Genomic DNA, 19898 nt, shown 5'->3' on the forward strand with positions numbered 1-19898 from the left:
TTTAGGCTACCGTGTGCGTGAGCTACATGTTTGGGGTTGAGTTACCCTTACCGATAAACTAAAATTTGCTTTCTGCTGAATCAACTCAGATGCGCCTTTCCACACAAGGAGGCACGTTTTATTGTAGATACTAAAATGTCGACTAATGCGGAATCAACCCTGTCCGAGGGAATGTATTCCAAACTTATTGACAATGAGCGTTCCTATTTAGACGAGTCTGATGCAAGCGTTCCAGATGTTCAACACAATTCAGGTAAGACGTATTAACTACCATTGTTGTTGATCGTTTAAAATATGTTTATCGCGACTGTAATTAAACACTTGATGTGACGCAGAATCTTGGTTATGATGAACTATCTCAACTATAGAATCTGGATTATGGAAGAACAGATGTGCATGGCAATGCAAATGCAATTAACAACTGCAGGCTTTCAGAATAAAAATTCAAAATGTTCCTTATCAACTTCTTTCACAATTTCACGATTGTCAAATAATAATTCCTTAAAGTTGACATATGAAGGATATTGTTTTGTAGAAATAAAACTTCTCGCCCCCCTGCTAAAACACGATGCTTCAGATAATGTTTTGCATCAATGGGGGGAATATTTGTTCAAAACTGGCAACCCCTAGTTTGCGTAACAGAGTTTAGACTAGATTGGCCGCACCCCTTTCACATAAAGTAAAGCCTAATTTATACTCATGTCGTCGACACTTTTGAAATGTTCACCGACGAAGAAAAAAAAGTGTCGCTCAGGCTGCTGCATTTAAGTGAACCTGGTTCATAGGTTCAAATCCATTTGAACCTTAACCCATTGTGTATATTCATATTTATACTCAAGAAAATTACATAAAACGTGCAGTTTGCAAAAATTACCAATAGAATGAACAATTGGGAAATTAAAAAGTAAGTTTCTGTGTAGCAGCCACCCAAGACGTGTATTGTCTGAGGGTCAATATGACCCGAGGTAACACAGGGGCAGTCCCTGTGCAGTCTAAACCTGTCAGGATGGAAAAGGTGAGTCAGGTCACTATATCGTCATAGTGACCCAAAGGTAATAGGTGTCAGTATTTCTTAAAACAACATGAGGATTAACTGACAGATGACATACAGATTCTCTCACTCCTCATTTCCTCAGTTCCTCATACACAGTTAGATTCACAAATACAGTGTGTCCACTTACATGCAGGTCGATTCTGTACTTACCTCACTATTGGCAGCAGAGACCAATCATATTGGTTTCCAGATGTATTCTACTTGTATTGTATGTGGGAGCAGTGTTGTCGGTGTCACCTTGGAGAGGGGCCTCCAGACAGGGGGGCCAGGGGCCCTACAGGTTGGCCTCCATGTGTCTGGCTGTTCTGTGTGCTGTCCTGCTAATCTCCCTGGTTGCGGTCAGTGCCCACTGTGAGTTGAACCTGTTGTCGGTAAGGTGTGTGTGTGTTTGTGTGTGTGTACGTGTGACTCTGTACTTTCTATAATGTAGTATAGTGTATGTTGCTTTGGAAAAGATAGTCTGCTTAAATAAGAAAATTACATTTTCCTGCTTGGACCAATCCCAATTTCCTGTTCCTCACAGCCAGGAACCAGGCCCAAGGTCTGCCTGGCCCACAGGCTGCTCCCCAGAACCAGTCTGAAGGCCAGACCCAGATGCAGACCCAGACCGCTGATGTAGCGATGCTGATAGAATCCCTGGCCAAGCTGCACAAAGAGAGAGATGATTTGCAGAAGGAGAAAGATGACTTGCTGAAGGAGAGAGATGACTTGCAGAAGGAGAGAGATGACTTGCAGAAGGAGAAAGATGACTTGCAGAAGGAGAGAGATGACTTGCTGAAGGAGAGAGATGACTTGCAGAAGGAGAGAGACCAGCTGCCGACCCATACTGGGCCTCAAGCGGTAACACCCGGTATGCAGTGTGTGTGTCTGTGTACTTAAGTGTGAGGGTGTGTCGTGTTATATCGACGAATCCCCCCATGTGTGTCATACGTGTAGCCACCAGGAGTGCTGCACCCACCATCCCATGTGCTCATCCCTGGCTCCAGTTTAACAGCAGCTGCTACTACATCTCATCCTTCAGTGACAGTTGGGAGGATGGTCAGCACTTCTGTCAGGAGATGGATGGACACCTAGCCATCATACACACCCCTGAGGAACAGGTAGGAGGGAGGGATGCAGGGAGGAGAAGAAGGCAGGGAAGGAGGGAGAGATAGAAAAACAATAGAGAAGAAAGGGGACAGGAGAGGAGGAGAGGGTGGTGGTCATCACAGCACAGTTCATCTCTAGCGAAGGGGGAGGAGGGAAAGGATAGAGAAAGGGTGGAGGGATGGATGGAGGGGAAGTACAGTGTACTTGATGCACGGAACTTCTGTGTCTTGTGTCCAGACATTTGTGTGGGACCAGCTACCTCGAGGTCACTGGAACGCCTACTGGTTTGGGCTCAGTGACGAGTCCACCGAAGATGACTGGGTCTGGGTGGATGGAACCAAGCTGGTTGGAGGGTACAGTTCCACTGTTGTACAAGTACCTACAACATACTAGAGTTGCTTTATTAGACCTTTTAGAATTGTGATGGATTCTATGTCAAAACTAATGGACTGTGATTCTGGGAAAGGAGATATATAGGATATTGGAACAGTGTGAGAGGCAGTCTGTTGCTTTTCTCTTGTCACTCTTCATCCCTCTCTCCCTTTCTCCCTTTCTCCCTCTATCTCTTTGATCGTTGATCATGGGTGTTTTTGGAGGGGTGCTGTTTGTGGACTGGGGACAGGAAGCTCTCCCCTTTGCTCCAGTTACTAGTAGAGGCTGAGTAAACAATGCCACCAGCCTTGGGTGCTCACCCCTGGTCACACTGGCTCCTCCCCTTCTGCTGTGTCATCATATTCCCCCTAATCTTCACATGATTTATCTTCCTCTTTCTGGTATTGTTTTCCTTATGGTTTGTTGAAGTGGTTGTATATTTAGTAGTTAGTTCTCCTTTAATCTGCTGATTTTACTTATTTATCTGACTTATCTTGTTTGCCCTCTCTGTTCATCCTCTTTTCTCTCCTTCTCATCCCCCCCCCCCCCCCCATGATCCTCTCTTCACCCCACCTCCAAATCCTTCTCATCTTCTTCTTTTTCTTCTCCTTCTGTTTATACATTGTACTTCCTACTTCAGTCTGGTCAACCATACAAACCACAAATGCGTGTGTGCATGCGTGTGAAGTGTGTGTGGTTGTCTGTCTGCGGTTGACTGCTGAAGCAACAAGCCAAGCTCATTTTGAGAACTATTTTCTCTCGCCTTCTTTGTAGTTTCTGGGAAGACGGCGAGCCTAACAACCACATCAACGAGGACTGCGGCTACATTGTGAAGACACAGAAGCTGGAGCGCAAGGCCATCCGGAGCTGGTATGACGCCCCCTGCTCCATGCACTGGCCTTTCATCTGCGAGAAAGAGATGGGAGCACCCCAGTAGAGAAAACAATTGCAACATAACCTGAGGTTGTAGGCTCCATGACTAGATCTTCCATTGGGCCTCATAAAAAATACATAAATAAATGATGGTAGTGTAAATTCAATATAGACAATGGGTTAGCATTAGAGAATATATATGGTATAACACTATAAAAATATTGATTCAGTCATAAGATAGTTTGATGATGGATTCCATAATAGATTATAGATAGTTACTAGTAGGTACTTAGAGGGCTTTTATTTTTTGGTGTAATACTTCTACAGTGTTTTATAGTTTTTCTTGTTTTTGTATGTGTTGGTCTTAGGGTTCTTGTGTTGTGTGTGTGTGAGGCTATAACCACTATCTCTCTTACAGTAATGGGAATTGTCTCTAATGAAGATTTATCCATTTATCAAGTTGGGGTTTTGTTCAAATCTAAAAAGTCTCCTACTGTCAAATGACTCTTAATTGTATCACGTTAAATAACTCAGTAATGGCTGTAAATTAGACATGTAAATGCACTCGTCCCAAAAATTGTGACAAACCTTGCAAAAACCCAACCAACGTGTTATTTTTCAACCTCTAGGTGGCAGTGTTCATTCAAGGGATGAGACACACTGGCCTCCCAACACACACACACCACCATACTCATGTTGTATTCCAGAAACAAATGTGTATGCCAAATGCAATATGCCAAAAATACCACAATGTCCTACTGCATACAGTTACATTTTGCAGCATACAAGCCAGCGTTCTTTCTGGCTGTTTTGACCCACAATCCTCAGCTCAGCAAAACATCCGTCACATCAACTGAACTACAGACATTACAAAGTAACAACAGCAGAGCTGTGGTTGCCCTCCAACAGTATGTGCATCTCTGGTCTGCTCCACAGTAAAGAAAATTGCACTAACCATTTTTTTTTTACAAAACTGTAACATATGTATTTGTGAGCAAGGGGTCAAAGTCCTTGCACAATGTGATGACAAAGTAGTATGTACCAATTGGATGCACGACGCATGCAACAACGTCTTTATATCTATCAATCTATCGATCTATTGATTTTTCTGTCTGTCACTTTCATACTCCCTTCCCTCCTGGCCTTATCCCCCCCCCCCTTCCCCCGCATCACTGTCCCCTCCTCCTCCAGGCTTCCCATACACCTGATAGGCTTACAGAATCTAAACGGTTCCTTCCAGCGACCTTGACTCTCTCAGGGATGTCAGCCAGAAGAGGGCACACTGACCCAGCTGCGGCCTCGCAGACCCTACAAACCACGCCTCATAAACTGACATAAAGACATCACCTGACAGGAAGTCACAGAGGTCTTCCAAGAAATGGGATTCAGTAAAGATAATATATGGTAGTCATTGGTCCATATATACAGTTAAGATACAGTACATTAGTTGAACTTCACTGTATATGTGACACAGAGCATAAAAGGACAACTTCCACTATGACACAAAAGACAAATGGTACATTTCACTCAGGAAACCACAAAAACGCAAAACATCTACCTAACCACCTAACTGAGAATATCTACCAGAACAAGTAAAAAGAAAAAAAAAGGAATGCATCCTTTCGAGTGACAGAACACAACTATTGTGTTCACTAATAGTAATATGAAAACAGCTATAGACTAAGCATGCTTCACGGGCTAGACACAGCAGGCCAGGGTCTATGTTCACACTCCTGATCATTGTTGGGTCATGCATATGTAAGAGATGGGATTTGAACAACCATTTTTTTATTAGGGAACCCAAACATTTTCCAAAGATCTGTACCTTTTCAACAAGGAATTTGTGGAGGTCTGGGTACAGATATTGCCTTTTTTCAAGTCACAAAGCCAGGCCGCTCCGCACACTTAACATTATCCGCTTGGCCAATCTTCCAGTCGGGACTCCTGTTCTCACCCCCTGACGTAGGTTTAAGTGGGATGGCTTTCTTCATCTCCCCTGCAGCGCAAGCCTGCCTACTGTGGGGTCAAAGGTGAGCGGTTTGTGTAGCTGTGTGACACTGCCCCCCTCTTTGAGCCTGTTACAGGAGCCATCAGGAAGCTCACTAGTCTGCTTCTGTCATTCTCAGTTAGTCAGGATTAGGGTAGGAATTGGAGAGAAAGAGGGAGGGTGAGGTAAGGGAGAAAGAGAGAGACACCTACAAAAAGTGTGGAGGAAGGTATAGAGTGACGTTAGTGAAGAGTATGAGGCAAGTAAAGAGAGAGACTATACTACAATATTGTTACTTTGAAAATATTTTAAATGTTTCTTTACATACAATTACATCTAAATTAAAGTGCATTTTAAGAACATTTAAAGAGAATAATTGTTGGCCTGATAATTAAAAGAAAATAATTGTGGGACAAATAGATGTGGAGGTAAAAAAAAAAAAAAAAAAAGAGAGATGTGGACATTTTTCCTTTTACCAAGACTTATTAGCCAGCTCTCTATGTATAGTTTGGTGCTATTAAGTTTACATACCATATGAAATTAGCTATTCTCATATCTGGTATTCTGGTATTTTAGCAGATGTGCACTACACTGCAGTGGTTACAGTAAAGGCATAACAAGTGTCCCCCCTAGTGGCATTTTAATGTGACAACTTGGATGATCAGAGGCTGGATCAGAGGTGTGTGTTAGTGTGTGTGTGTGTGTGCATGGTGTAAATCTGGATGTAATACCACTACGAGTCTACAAACTATCAACTGCAGCAGGTCATCTATTGCCAAACTCACTATATGCAGCTCCAGTGGAAGGATTAACCTGATCTCTAAGAAGAAGTAACTCATACTCATACACTGGTAGTTGGAGGCATAAAAAATAAACTCTGTAACTCGTGTTGTTTGGTGTTATTTTTTTCTAATGAAAAATAAATACAAAGTCAAATAAAACTGATTCCAACACATCTGATAGATGGACAATATTAAATTCCTCAGTTCTGCAATGTTTGTGCTTATTTCTGAGACTTTGAGATCTTGTCACAACGCCTTGGCCAACAGCTCATGGATAGAGTGACCCGTTTACCTCATCTTTCACTGGGTGTTTAAGTGTTGTCATCAGGCACATTGGATATTAGGTGTCACTGCTTGACCAGACAGACTTCAGCATTCTCAGAAACCCCAAACTAATCTTCTGTAACGGCTAGACTTGTGCCCGTTCATCAGGTGTTAGTTGTTGTGACGTACCTACGTTGAGCTAACATCCCTCCCTCTGAACTAATAGACTGTCTGCATGCCTTCAATGCAGAAGGCTACTATTAAGACGCACAGATGCAGTAACTGTAACCACACACACACGCACACCATCCATCCTGATCTTTAACCCCGCCCCGATCTCTCCCTCTCCCTTTCTGAGCATCAACCTAGCTGATCTGTCAGAGTGACGATGGCCAGAGGGAGGTGACTATGCCCACCCGTCTGACGGACGGGGCGGCCCCCTTTGTCCTCTCCTTTCTCGATATCCACATCTCCACCCTTAGATCGCGGTGCGTTCATCTCTCTCCATCTCTATTTCTGTCTTTCTATTTTCTTGTGTTCTCTCTCTCTCTCTCTCTCTCTCTCTCTCTCTCTCTCTCTCTGCCATGACGCACGTTCGGCCTGGTATGCTCTAATTCCATAACAAGATTGCAGATTCACCGGACATCCCATCAGATCCTGATTAACTGGGCTCAACTCATTAGCTCTGACAAACTAATTCAACCCCCTCAACCTTAACCCCTCTGGTCCAGCTCGTTAGCAGCCACACCCTATAAAATTCACAGACCCCCTTTTCCCCACCAACATCCCCTCCCTCACCCCCTCCCTCACCCCCTCCCTCACCAGCCAGCCCATACTAGCTGGGCCCATAATTCTTTACATCAGAAAACAAAAATCCTGGCCCTCAGTCAAGTGGCAGATGTCCAGTAAGAATGATTAATCTATAGGTGACTGAAAGCAAAGAGCTGATGCCATGATACTACCCATTAGGGGATCCTATGGGACTGGATAATTGAACACTGCCTGAAAACAGAGCATAGCAATCACTGGTATTAATTAGCATTGAAGTGGGAAAATCTAATGGATGGTCGTTGGTGCACATTTCAAAAAATAATATTCTAGTGTTATGAATGCACTGTTTTGCACAATGCAGTATGTTACGAACACCTTCATCTCTTCTGTTCTCTCCAAGTTTTCACCTCCACCTGTCCATTGCTCCCCAGGTCTCTGAGTGTTTCACCTGCTCCTGTCTTCTAACCTCATAACCTGATTTTCTTTTCCAATCGGTTTACCTATCTCCTCTTACCATACTCATTCCCATTCTCTCTGTCTCCCTCCCCCCTCTCTGTCCCTTTCTCTCTCGTTCTCTCTCTCTCTCTTCTTCCCAGTCTCTATTTCCATCTACGGGCTTATCTCTTCATCCTTGATCTCCTTCATCCCCTCCAATCCTCATCTGTTGCTCACTAGAGGCAGGGAGAGAGAAAGAGAGAGTTTTTCACAGGTAAACTGCCACCAGTCTTTTGGAGGGAGCGTCAGATGAGAGAGAGAGAGCGAGAAGGATAGCAGGACAGTCTGGGACTGAGGAGAGGAAAGCCGAGTGTCACAGGAACAAGCTGAGACGGAGGTACAGAGAGAGTGACTGCTGCCAAGCAGAAAGGAGCAAAACAGGACCACGTATTTTGTGGAAAGGTGAGTGATTTTTGACACTTTGGCAGTCGTGGTCCTTCCAGCCTTTGTCCTCTAGGATACCACTGCAATGGAACTAACAAATCACTGAGGAACACCACCCAGGACAACTTTGGAGAAACACCACTGGAGATGGATACACACATGGCCAACCCTCAGATCACAGATCATCAGTCCCTGGAGAGCCAGTCTTTTGCCAGGAGGACAAATTGTAGTAGTTAGTCACTAGAGGCAGAGAGACAGAAAGAGAGCTTTTCACCGGAAAACTGTCACCAGTCTGCCACCAATGTGTAGGCTACAAAAATATGCTCTAAACGGCTGTGGGACAAACACATACAAAGTTTTCTGTATTACTGTGGTATGCAAGGAATCCCATTATAACGGTGACAGGGGTAAGGAAATTAGTGCAGGGCCTTACTCTGCATCTTATGTTGAGTTCAGCAGGCTATCAGATACAATTACATGGATCTGACATGCATCTGACCATGGTGCATGCTGCAAAGCTTGTTTAGGGAGGGCATGAAAGAAGAGGGGTGAATTAATGGAATTCCAGCAGAACAAGATGGCTACTAAATTGAAATGTTCATCCCAACTGATGTTCAATGTTTATTGAGGCAGCTTTTTATGGACAGGTTTGTTTTGTACTGACACACACTAGGGTCCTCTTTGCATTTGCAATCAGACTAAGCTATAAGCCATACCCTAACTAACCAAAATAATGCTGGGTTAGAATGACTGTCCAAGTCGACTATCTGCTATCTGCAACTCAAATCAGCCCAATAATTTGTCCTTCATCCATGCTCTTGTGGCATTCTTTGTGATTGTAAAGATAAGCCAGAAATGTTGATGTTATCCATTTAAAAAAAGTTTTACTGAAAAATACGTTTCTAATGTGTCACATTAGAAATATGGACCTAACACAGCTCGGCTCTTAAAGAGAACCTCCATGATCAACATTCAAAATACATGTATTTGGTTTGTACAGTTATGTCTTGACAATGACAGCAAATTATTAACGTACATTCTTACATTATAGTCTTACTCCTGCGTTGTTGCCCCTCCCTTTATGTCCTTTCTGATCCTGAGAGTAAAGAGTAGTCAGTAATCGGATGACGGGAGATTGGACTGGCAAAGCTTCCTTTAAGATGGCCTGCAGGGACTTAGACCTGCCCTCGCCCTCTATTCCACACAGCTCACCTTTCCTCTTGTCCTGTAGCACAGACCAAGCACCACCAGCAGAGCAAAAGGCACACTCATCCCTCTGTTCCAAACTACTTGTCTTCCTTAGCTTGTGGGAAGGGGTTTCATTCATTCCTTGTACAAGTTGATGAGTTGACTTGTATTGAGTGACATGTCTGTGTTGCTACGCTGTCTACAAAGTCATGCTACACTGGTAATTAGTCTTCAATCAGTCATCATAATGTTCTTAGTTTGGGGTAGTAGGAACCTTCACGCACACAGAAGACTACTTCAAACATTACGTGTACAGTTGTCCTTATGGAAACCAATTCAAATTTTACAATCAAACCCATTATGGGATTGGATTTGGTCTCCTGTTTCCAAGAGCAGTCTATGTAGATGTAAAAGTCCTTGAGCCTGTAGCTTGAGCAGGATGCAGCTTATTATGCCTGTATAAGACTAGTGGGTCAGGTGGCTGTGGGGATTATACCTGTGTGTTACCGCAGGCCCCGGCTGGCCGGACCAAGGGAGGAGGTGCTGCTGATGGCCTAGTTTAGACATCAAGGTCACCAGAGCAGTGGACCCACAGATAGCTGATCCTGGGCTCATCCTAGTCTTGGGCATGGGCTTTGTTTGAAAGTCTGACTTTACTGTACGATACTGTATATAATTGTTATAATTAGTTTTCTTACAAGATGCAAGAAGACTGAATCAAAAGCACTCAATGACACAACTTAATTAGCTTTCTCGCCCTCTTTCTCTTCTCTGAATTTTGCTCTTTTTGTTTGCTAGTGTTTATATACGTCGGTAACCTCCCCTCTCAACCGTTGCCATGGGGGAAATGGAGCAGATGAAAAAGGAGGCCGATGGCCTGAAGACACAGATTGAGGTGAGAACTTCCTGGTCCTGGTCCTGGACACCTTTTCCACTTCCTTCTTCCTGTCACAGTGAATTCCAATGAGTATTTTTCCATCTTGAGTGCAAGTTATAGCTCAGGGGTGCAGCCAGAATAATCTTTTTGGGTAGGCCTAGAAAAATATGTATAGGTATCTTTTCAGTTTTTATACTTATTTACTTGCGATGTGCACCCGGTGCATAATTTGTCTGAGATATTTTCATTTTTGGGTAGGTCTTAGAAACAAATTGACCCAGGCCTACCTGTGGCTATGCCTCTGTTATAGATACCCATGTTATTGCACTGATCCTATATTTTAACATGATCTCACTCATCAGAGGCCTTAACACCTTGTAAGATTAAGTTATGTTCACTAAGAACATTCCAAAAATGTTCTGAACCATCACTCTCACAAAATGAGCCTGAAATTATACCCCACCTGTGTTTCCCGTTCACACCACTAGGCGGCCCGCAAGGCTGCGGCAGACACTGACATGGCCTCTGCAGCCTCTTCCGTGGCCGCTGCTCCCCGGGTCCAACTGAAGACCAGAAAGACATTGAAAGGCCACTTGGCCAAGATCTATGCCATGCACTGGCTCACTGACTCCAGGTGAGTTGGCACACTAAAGAGTTGTTTTGTTAAAGGGTGTGATGAGGGAAGTGAATCACGCCTCTATATCATTGGTGGAACTTCATTGAGTCCATGGTCTCGCAATGGACTGTAATTACATTCACATGAAACACCTAAACTTTAATACACACTCAATGAGCTGTCTGTCTTTTTCCTCTAGGCAAATGGTTAGTGCGTCACAGGATGGCAAATTGCTTATCTGGGATGCGTACAATGGAATGAAGGTAGGAAAAGTTTAGATTGTATCCCCTTGGTTGATTAATTTGTTTTTGGTTGGTTGGTTGATTATACGGTACATGTAACCATTTTTAAACAACCTTGAATAAAAATAAACGTAGATTTACAGACTTACATAAATTAAGTGAAAATGGCTAACAAAGTTGTTCCTTTGCGTTACCAGGTGAACGCAATACCCCTCAAGTCCTCCTGGGTGATGACCTGCGCATTTGCCCCTTCTGGCAACCTAGTGGCCAGTGGAGGACTAGACAACATGTGCACTGTGTACAACATCAAGGCTGCCAGCCCAAAGACCCTCAGAGAGCTGGACGCACACACAGGTAACACAGGCTAGCACAGCACAGGGCTTTCCAGTAGGCCACAATATACAGCATGCACAGGTAACACAGGCTAGCACAACACAGGGCTTTCCAGTACATTTACATGTACATGTATTCATTTAGCAGACGCTTTTATCCAAAGCGACTTCCAAGAGAGAGCTTTACAAAAGTGCATAGGTCACTGATCATAACACCGATATATCCACAAACATTGCGGGGTGCCAAACATGAAGCATACATTGTGAAAAACCCAAAATAAGTGCCAAAGGGAAGAAGTTATAATTAAACAACATGAACCTCAAAAAGGTGCAGGAGTGTACCCGTAGACAAGCAAGCAAGAGTTATAAATCAGTTGCAGCTAACCAACAAGAGTAACAAGTCTCTAAGTAAGATTCATTGTGATCCTGGACTAACATCAGGTCCAGCAAATCATTCCTAGGTACAATATACAGCATACACAGGTAGCACAGGCTAGCACAGCACAGGGCTTTCCAGTAGGCTACAATATACAGAATACACAGGCAACACAGGCTAGCCCAGGACCGTAAAGGTTAGTCCAGTTGCTACAGTACTGTACATTGCGTTATCCCTAATAGATGTAATATTGTGGAATTGTTACTTTGTTGTAGTGGAAAATGTGATCTTATTAAAAAAATACGGTTGTCAATAACGGGGTAATCATTGAAGATCATGAAAGCCTGTATAAATGGAGGACAGATTACTTAAAGTACTGTTTTGTTTTGCTTCATTGTTTCTTATTTAAAATTTTCCAGGATACCTAGCCTGCTGCCGTTTCCTGAGTGACACTGAGATCTTGACTGCCTCTGGAGACACCACCTGGTGAGACACTCTGCTTTGATTGGACATGACAGCTGGTTAGAGTTAGGGTCAAGGTTGTTGGCTACAGTAGTTAGTACAGCAACTGTATTTACTCAGAATGAAAACAACCGTGATGCTACCTACAACATGTACAATGTTGTGTAAAAAGAAAATAATTCCAAAGCCGGCGTTTCAAAGCGACCCTTCTAGCAACCACCACTTCTGTCCACCTCCCTCTCCTCTACTCTTTCTCCCCTCTCTCCTCAAACTCCCTCCTCTCTTCCAGCTGTCTGTGGGATCTGGAGACTGGCAAGCAGAAGGTGATCTACATGAACCATGTGGGAGACTGCATGTCCCTGGCCTTGTCTCCAGACATGAACACCTTCATTTCCGGAGCTTGCGACTCCCAGGCCAAGTTGTGGGACGTCAGGGATGGCGGTTGCAAGCAGACGTTCATCGGGCACACCAGTGACATCAACGCCATCCAGGTGAGAGCCCTATTAGACTACATGGTAACTACATTTTCCACTCACTTGCACACATCAGAGGTGTTGAATTGACAAAGTCAATAGGATGTACTGTGTTCCTGTCCTCCACTGTGTACTGGTAAACATCCGTTTCACCTATTCTGTTCTTCTCTTTTCCCTCCAGTTCTTCCCTAGTGGCAATGCCGTGGTGACTGGCTCAGACGACTGCACCTGCAAGATGTTCGACCTCCGCTCAGACCAGGAGGTGATTGGTTACCAGGACACCAGCCTGAATGCTGGTGTTACGTCATTGGCCCTCTCTCTGTCGGGACGTCTCATCTTTGCCGGCTATGATGACTTCAACTGCAACATCTGGGACTCGCTGAAGGGCGAGAAAGTTGGTGAGTAGGAGAGAGAATGAGACAGACAATTAAAGAAAAAGAGAAGGACGGAAGAATAGGTGTGGGATGGTTCAATAATTGTTGGATGAAAGAAACAGAGGGGAAATGTAATTTTTGCTGCACTGTCCTATGTAATACTGTAGTCTTAACTGAGATGTCAAAGTTGCACTGTAGTTGCTATGTTATTATTGCTCCACCATCCCTTGCACTGTGCCCGGTAAATACAGAAAGCTCCTTGACTCTGCAAAACACTTCTAATCCTTGATCTGAAATGCACTAAATATAATAATAATAACTAAATATGCAAACATTTATGTAAATGTAAAAACGCGATGTCTCACTTAGATAAGGGTCTAACCCGTTTCTGTCTTTCTGTCCTTTTACCTTTTCAACTCTTGTCTTTCCTCCTTTCATCTTCTGTCTGTCCCTTCTCTCCTCTTCCTGTCTTGCCTTCCCTTCCATCCTCTTCTTCTCTTGATCCCTGTCTTAGGTGTACTGTCTGGCCACGACAACAGAGTAAGCTGCACTGGGGTACCTCCTGACGGCATGGGCGTCTGCACAGGCTCCTGGGACAGCTTCCTGAAGATCTGGAACTGAGCTGGATCCTCCAGCGGCCACGCCGGGAGAGGGGGAGGGGGAGACAGGGGAGGAAAGCAGAGGAGAGGAGGGGGCAGGAGGAAACATCAACGGAAGAGATCTAAGGATGATGCAGATATTGGTTTTGGGTCACTTCCCGAGGACGTTGTGGTACTAGATCTTCCTCTCTCTCTCCCTCATCCTCATCATTGAATGCAAGTGTGACCAGAGACGGATGGGACGTGATAGAACTTACTGTATAAATGGAATCTGAGTCAGAAATCATTGCATCCCCATTCATGTACAAACGAGTTTTCAGGTTATTGTTGAGAATATTGATATCAAGACAATGGCAAGTCACCAAAACATAGCATATTTGAGACATTATTTTATTGATTAATGTTTATTGAATAAAAACAACCTCTTATTGTATCTAAAGTGAGAATGACAATTGCAGGTATAGATTTTTGACAATACAAAAATTTGTGAAATGAATACAGACTAATAATGAACATGAATTGAGATTTAGAACGACAGAATTACAGATATATTTTTATTGTCTTCATGAGATCTTTGACATTTAAATTCCGCACTTATTAGATTAATAAAAAGATGGTATGTACATTTATTTGTATTTTATAGGTAACGTGTTAGAATGCAGAGTTTATGTACAGTGCCGTTTGGTCACACATACCCAGATGATGTGTACCACTGGAATGTAACATCTGCCATTTTGATGATTCTCAGCTAAACAGCAGAGCTGCTTTGACTTGATCCAAAATGGCCACCATAACTTTCACCATATAAATACTATGTGCTTCAGAAACATGGTCCAATCATATAGTCTGTCACTCATGAGACAGGCTGTCCACCCAACCACTACTTCTATGGTTCAGCAATGCTGAGTTGTATCAGGGAAAAATGCTGTTGAAGTAAACCAATATCTTCCCTCTGGGCTGCATTTAGTAGTAGGCCTACTTTGACACATCTGCAGTGACCAATGTAAAAATGCAATGCGTGTTGAAACCCTTTCTAATAAATCTAGAATTCTGCATTAACACCTTGTTGGCATGTGTGTGTGCGAAAGTGTGTCTTTGTGTGTGTGTGCTTGTGTATGCGTGTGTGTGTGTGTTTGAGTCATCTGGGGTTGTGTCACACTGAGGAAGGGACACATCTGCTGAGGTCAGCAAGAGACCTGGAGTGAGTGTGGTGGTTGTCATGACACCCACCTGACTCTTGGCTCAATGACACAACACCTGGCAGAGGGTCCCCTACTAACAGCCAACACACTCTGTGAAAACACCATCAAAATGCTTTATCAACACACATTTTGCTTTGCAAATACCACCCTCTGTACAACTGAACACAAAACAAGATGTCAGTGATACTGTCAAACACATTCTCACACAAGGGCATGCACAGCATAGACTGAGAAATAAATTGCGGCAAAGCTTCCGAAAGTCCTGAGGCGGAAAAAAAGGCAATGGTCTCTGTGAATACTTCTGTTTCAAAGTATTGACTTTCACTCACAGAACAGTGCACTTCTGAGGAAGTTATTACAACTAAAGAAGTTGGGTACTTTTTACCCATAACTTCCTCCGAACTGCACTGTTCTGTGAGTGAAAGTCAGTACTTTGAAAGTATTTCAGCACTTACCAGGTAAAAGTAGGCCTCAATCTGCCAACCTAGCCCCTCATCCATATTGGTGTGAGGCCTGGTTACAAATATGGTGTTGGATAAATAGTGCAGAATAATACAAGGTTAAATACCAGACCGATGTAGTTATTTGTAGTTTAATGTAAGTACTGATGCAATCACAAGAATACACAATGAAAACAACACACCAGGATGCTCTTGGTCTAGTACAATGAATCAGTCGATGATGCAAATGCGGCTTCAAGACTCAGAATAGAACAGACGGGGCCTTTGGTGAGAAAGTGGTCCTGAAAAGGCCCTGGACGACGCTCAGGATGAATCTTCCAAAATCAGACAGGAGCTCATCGGTAAATGTGCAGAGATTGAGTCTATAGGGAAACAGGCTGCAGACACAGCTGAGGAGCTGCGGTCTCTGCAGAAACAGGCCGAGCAAGGAGCAGCAGAACTAAAAGCTCTGCAGAAACAGGCCGAGCAAGGAGCAGCAGAACTAAAAGCTCTGCAGAAACAGGCCGAGCAAGGAGCAGCAGAACTAAAAGCCCTGCAGAAACAGGCCGAGCAAGGAGCAGCAGAACTAAAAGCTCTGCAGAAACAGGCTGACTAAGGAGCTTCCGAACTATTATAGAAGCACTGCAGAAACAGGCTGACTAAGGAGCTTCAGAACTATTATAGAAGCACTGCAGAAACAGGCAGACTAAGGAGCTTCCGAATTATTGTAGAAGCACTGCAGAACCAGGCTGACCAAACAGCAGCAGTCCTGGAGGCTCTGCAGAAAGCAAAAGCAGAAGAGCTGAAGGAGTGCCAAGAACATATTGAACTCCTTCAGCAGCAACTGAGACATCAAGCTGAAACAAGGTGGAGCAGGAGACCCAAACCGAGGAAGTCCAGTCGTGTCAAGGGCCTAAGCTAATTTTTTGTGTGCATAGATAGAAAACAAGCCTTCTAATATGTTGTGTACAGCATATTGGAATGTAAACCCTGCATGTTCCCTTGTGTACTGGGGTAGATGTGTTGATACTTTGTGTTTTTCAGAAAACAACCAGCAAAAAGAAAAGGAAGGGTGGCTGCTTTGGCCGCATGATGTTCTGGAGAAAATCCCAGCATGCATAGGGGGATGTTAAGACCTTCATCCACCGCCCTCGCCTCCTCCCTCCCTACAGAATAGCTCAATAAAAGAGGCCTCCCAAAAGTTGGGGTCTTGCTTTTTCATTCCTCATAATAGTGGCGAAAGCCTGTTTAAGAGGGATGAAATCTACCTAATTCAATAGATAAACGTTCCATAACGTGATGGAAGCTCTCATCGCCTGTCTTTCAGTGGGAGCAACATTTTAGCATGATTGACCATAGTACCGTTTTTCACTGTAGAATAGAAAGATGATGTAGGCTATACAGACTTATCAAGTCTATTCAAGTCTGACATTAGTTCACCTCTTCATGACTAGACGGGTTGAGACAATGTCATGTGTCGTCCAATTATAAAGTTTTTTTTTTACGGCACAGGAAATGAACATGCATGAGTCAAACGATTGGCTGAAAGGGAGGGAAAAAGGAACGCACATCAGTCAATTGGCCGGGAGACTCTTAACCCCGCCTTTGGAAAGCAAACCTGAGAGAACAAACGAGGTTGTGAGCCAATACGCAGAAGCTATAGCTGAAGGGGGCGGTAACAGACAGGACAAGTATACGCACCACTCTATGATACGCACGCACAGTTGCGACGACCCATCTCTTTCCAGGTCTGTGGCGTCTGTTAGTCATTAGCACTGGTATCCATCATTATTCAGTCATGTCGTCAAGAACGTTTTTTGTCGGTGGAAACTGGAAGATGAACGGCGACAAAAAGAGTCTTGGTGACTTAATAACAACCCTGAATACTGCTAGCCTCCACGACGAAACCGGTAAACTAGTGCAGCATGATGCTATTATTGACTCTCCAAATCTCTTTAACGGTACTCCAAATTTAGCTCAATGCGCTAACACGCTGGTCTTCTTCTCACCAATAATCTGCCTATGCATAATTTAAACCGAGTATAATGAACAAGTATAAATACTAAATACTGAAATGGTTTAAGTAGAAATTAGCCCTGCGTCAGTGACATGGACATTGAAGTCACCTGACAACTCCACCTCTCTCTCTCTCTCTCTCTCTCTCTCTCTCTCTCTCTGTCTCTCTCTCTTTCTATCTTTATCTCTATCTCCCTCCCTCCCCCAGAGGTGGTGTGTGGAGCCCCCACCATCTACCTGGACTATGTCCGCTCCAACTTGGATGCCAGGATTGGAGTGGCAGCCCAGAACTGCTACAAGGTGTCCAAGGGAGCCTTCACTGGAGAGATCAGGTGGTTATACCCACTGCACTGTCTAAACACACTGCCCTGCATCACCTGTAAAAGAACAAGCACTCTTTGTCCCCCTCGCTACGTCCTTCTCTCCATCTCATCTTGTGTCTCTCTCTCCCACCTCCTTTCTTTCCCAGCCCAGCCATGATAAAAGACTGTGGGGCAGAATGGGTCATCTTGGGCCACTCCGAGAGGCGCCATGTTTTTGGAGAGTCTGATGAGCTCATTGGTCAGAAGGTGGCTCATGCCCTAGAGAACGATCTTGGGGTCATCGCCTGCATCGGAGAGAAGCTGGAGGAGAGGGAGGCGGGGACGACAGAAGAGGTGGTGTACGCCCAGACTCAGGTCATCGCAGGTGAACACTGCGGTCATAATGTGGTCATTAGTGAATGCAACCTGAGTGATCACAGGGGAAGACCAAAACTTGAACCCTGGAGTAAAATTTTAAATGACCACTGACCACTGGGCCTTGACCACTGTTACATAGCTTGACTGATAGTCCTTACCCTTTTACCACAAGTTCACCACTGGTCAATGCCTTGTCTAATGGTTCACCCATTTAATCGGGCCATGTTTAGACCATTAGAAGCTTCACCTGGGAGAGATGACCCACAGAATAGCAACCATCTTGTGACTCTAAAGAGTCTTCTGCCTTTTAGTGTTGACTGTTGTCATGCAATGATCTTTTGTCCAACCTGGTGGTGGTGTTTGTTTCAGACAACGTGAAGGACTGGGGGAAGGTGGTTCTGGCCTACGAGCCTGTTTGGGCCATTGGCACAGGCAAGACCGCATCACCAGAGCAGGTCAGCATCCATCTGTGTGTGTGTGTGTGTGTGTATGTGAGGTTGTGTGTGTGTGTGCGCGCATGTGTGTAACCCTGACCTCTGTCCTCTATGCTAGGCCCAGGAGGTGCATGAGCAGCTGAGGGCGTGGCTGAGGGCCAACGTCTCTGAGGACGTGGCGGAGTCTGTACGCATCATTTACGGAGGTCAGTGAGGAACCTGGGCTCCACATGTCACGCACACTCAAACACGCAGATTTGACACGGATACGTACGATGTATTTCTCTCCAATCCCCCTCTCTCTGTCTTTTCCTCCTCTCATTCCTCTTCCTCGTTTCACCCTCTAACTCCCTCACCCCCCTCCCAGGCTCCGTCAGCGGGGCCAACTGTAAAGAGCTCGCCTCCCAAGCTGACGTGGATGGCTTCCTGGTGGGCGGGGCCTCTCTCAAGCCCGAGTTTGTTGATATCATCAACGCTCGTGCCTAGCCGTAGCCTGGGGACCAGCTGACTGCTCCTAGAACGTCACATGACTCAGTCCTTATCCCAAAGTGTTTTTGTGTTTGAAAGCTGCAGTGGAGGTTTGTGTGTGCACATATGTGTGTCTATGAAGTGCTGCACTAGTGTTAGGCTTGGGCTTTTTCACCTACCACACAATCTACCATATAAATGAACCATATATTGTATTAACTAATGCACTGCTTGTGGTTATGTTCACACTGGGTGTTTGTGTTCACCACTGTGTGTGTCATGAGCACAACTGTGATAGTAATTTACCTCCTGAAATGGCTCCTTCTTAACTTCCTCACACCTATTGGTTGAGTTACTGGTCCGTAACTCCTCAGCCAATGACAAGAAACCAAACCCTTCTACTGTACCTGAAAACGACTTGAATAAAAAGTTTTATGTGCTACTGAATGCTGTTTAATCTCTTTTTCCAATTTACATAGCTCTGGCCATCTGCGTGCTTGTGAAGGCAATCTGTTCATGTAAGAGACCCTGTGTGTGTGTGTGTGTGTCAACTGTGGTGTTAAGCTGTAACAATTAGACCCCCTAGTGGCTGAAGGTAGCACCTTCATAAAACATGCAGTGAGTCAGGCTGAAAAACCTGTCAAGCATTAGTGGGTCAGTGGTCGAATTCTCGCCTGCTGAGCGAAGGCCAGCCGTGGGTAGCCATACAGCATTTCTGTGATCTTATGCAACCTTTTCTGCGGGCATTGGAGAGACGAGGATTGTGGGTGCATACCTGGGTTTGCTATGCCACCAATGTAACACTTTTTCATGAATTTCCTAAACATAATTAGTGTAGCATGTACGTAACGCATGGGTGCCCTTTACTTTTGATATAGACTTGTACAATCTGTGTTATCCTTCACATTAACAGAAGTGTAAGTGATACAAATCAATAATAATGTTAGTGGAAACTGGGTAACAGGAACAGAAAACAGAGGCAGGCCTGGCATGATAGAAGTATCCATCTCTTTATTTCACATCTTTATTTTTCTGTGACAGACATTTA

At 44.3% G+C, this 19898-nt stretch overlaps 3 protein-coding genes across 5 annotated transcripts; all 3 read left to right on the top strand.

Moving 5' to 3' along the window:
* On the top strand, window positions 1-6267 carry LOC146295338 (uncharacterized). Of its 2 annotated transcripts, XM_084696176.1 has the most exons (6): window positions 1-253; window positions 1277-1405; window positions 1578-1904; window positions 1991-2154; window positions 2381-2496; window positions 3290-6267. In XM_084696176.1, exons 1-6 carry the CDS (start codon window positions 136-138, stop codon window positions 3450-3452), a joined length of 1017 nt encoding a protein of 338 aa, XP_084552302.1. In that variant the 5' UTR covers window positions 1-135; the 3' UTR covers window positions 3453-6267. The 2 variants fall into 2 exon arrangements, with proteins under 2 accessions (XP_084552302.1, XP_084552303.1); XM_084696177.1 differs by lacking the exon at window positions 1277-1405 and having other exon boundaries at window positions 2-253.
* Window positions 6268-10087: 3820 nt separating this feature from the next.
* Window positions 10088-13632, top strand: gnb3b (guanine nucleotide binding protein (G protein), beta polypeptide 3b). Of its 2 annotated transcripts, none has more exons than XM_084696179.1 (8): window positions 10088-10154; window positions 10625-10770; window positions 10931-11015; window positions 11192-11348; window positions 12122-12188; window positions 12454-12655; window positions 12819-13035; window positions 13526-13632. In XM_084696179.1, the coding sequence occupies exons 1-8, from the start codon at window positions 10098-10100 to the stop codon at window positions 13630-13632; spliced, it is 1038 nt and encodes a 345-aa protein (XP_084552305.1). In that variant the 5' UTR covers window positions 10088-10097. The 2 variants fall into 2 exon arrangements, with proteins under 2 accessions (XP_084552305.1, XP_084552306.1); XM_084696180.1 differs by having other exon boundaries at window positions 10952-11015.
* A 3295-nt stretch (window positions 13633-16927) lies between these two features.
* On the top strand, window positions 16928-19297 carry tpi1a (triosephosphate isomerase 1a). Its single transcript, XM_084695431.1, has 6 exons — window positions 16928-17162; window positions 17477-17600; window positions 17738-17955; window positions 18318-18403; window positions 18501-18588; window positions 18750-19297. The coding sequence occupies exons 1-6, from the start codon at window positions 17051-17053 to the stop codon at window positions 18866-18868; spliced, it is 747 nt and encodes a 248-aa protein (XP_084551557.1). The 5' UTR covers window positions 16928-17050; the 3' UTR covers window positions 18869-19297.
* Window positions 19298-19898: the final 601 nt, after the last annotated feature.

This window comes from Hypomesus nipponensis, chromosome 4, assembly GCF_054491055.1.
Source record: "Hypomesus nipponensis isolate SF chromosome 4, ASM5449105v1, whole genome shotgun sequence".
NCBI classification, from domain to species: Eukaryota; Metazoa; Chordata; class Actinopteri; order Osmeriformes; family Osmeridae; genus Hypomesus; species Hypomesus nipponensis.

Bases quoted from the DNA above. Each gene is read 5' to 3' on its own strand.
- LOC146295338 (XM_084696176.1), top strand. From the start codon at position 136: ATGTCGACTAATGCGGAATCAACCCTGTCCGAGGGAATGTATTCCAAA. The intron at 1,406-1,577 runs GTGAGTTGAACC...TGTTCCTCACAG, and splicing joins GGTTGCGGTCAGTGCCCACT to CCAGGAACCAGGCCCAAGGT. The intron at 2,155-2,380 runs GTAGGAGGGAGG...TCTTGTGTCCAG, and splicing joins TACACACCCCTGAGGAACAG to ACATTTGTGTGGGACCAGCT.
- gnb3b (XM_084696179.1), top strand. From the start codon at position 10,098: ATGGGGGAAATGGAGCAGATGAAAAAGGAGGCCGATGGCCTGAAGACA. The intron at 11,349-12,121 runs GTAACACAGGCT...AAAATTTTCCAG, and splicing joins AGAGCTGGACGCACACACAG to GATACCTAGCCTGCTGCCGT. The intron at 12,656-12,818 runs GTGAGAGCCCTA...TTTTCCCTCCAG, and splicing joins GTGACATCAACGCCATCCAG to TTCTTCCCTAGTGGCAATGC.
- tpi1a (XM_084695431.1), top strand. From the start codon at position 17,051: ATGTCGTCAAGAACGTTTTTTGTCGGTGGAAACTGGAAGATGAACGGC. The intron at 17,956-18,317 runs GTGAACACTGCG...TGTTTGTTTCAG, and splicing joins CCAGACTCAGGTCATCGCAG to ACAACGTGAAGGACTGGGGG. The intron at 18,589-18,749 runs GTCAGTGAGGAA...CCCCCCTCCCAG, and splicing joins TGTACGCATCATTTACGGAG to GCTCCGTCAGCGGGGCCAAC.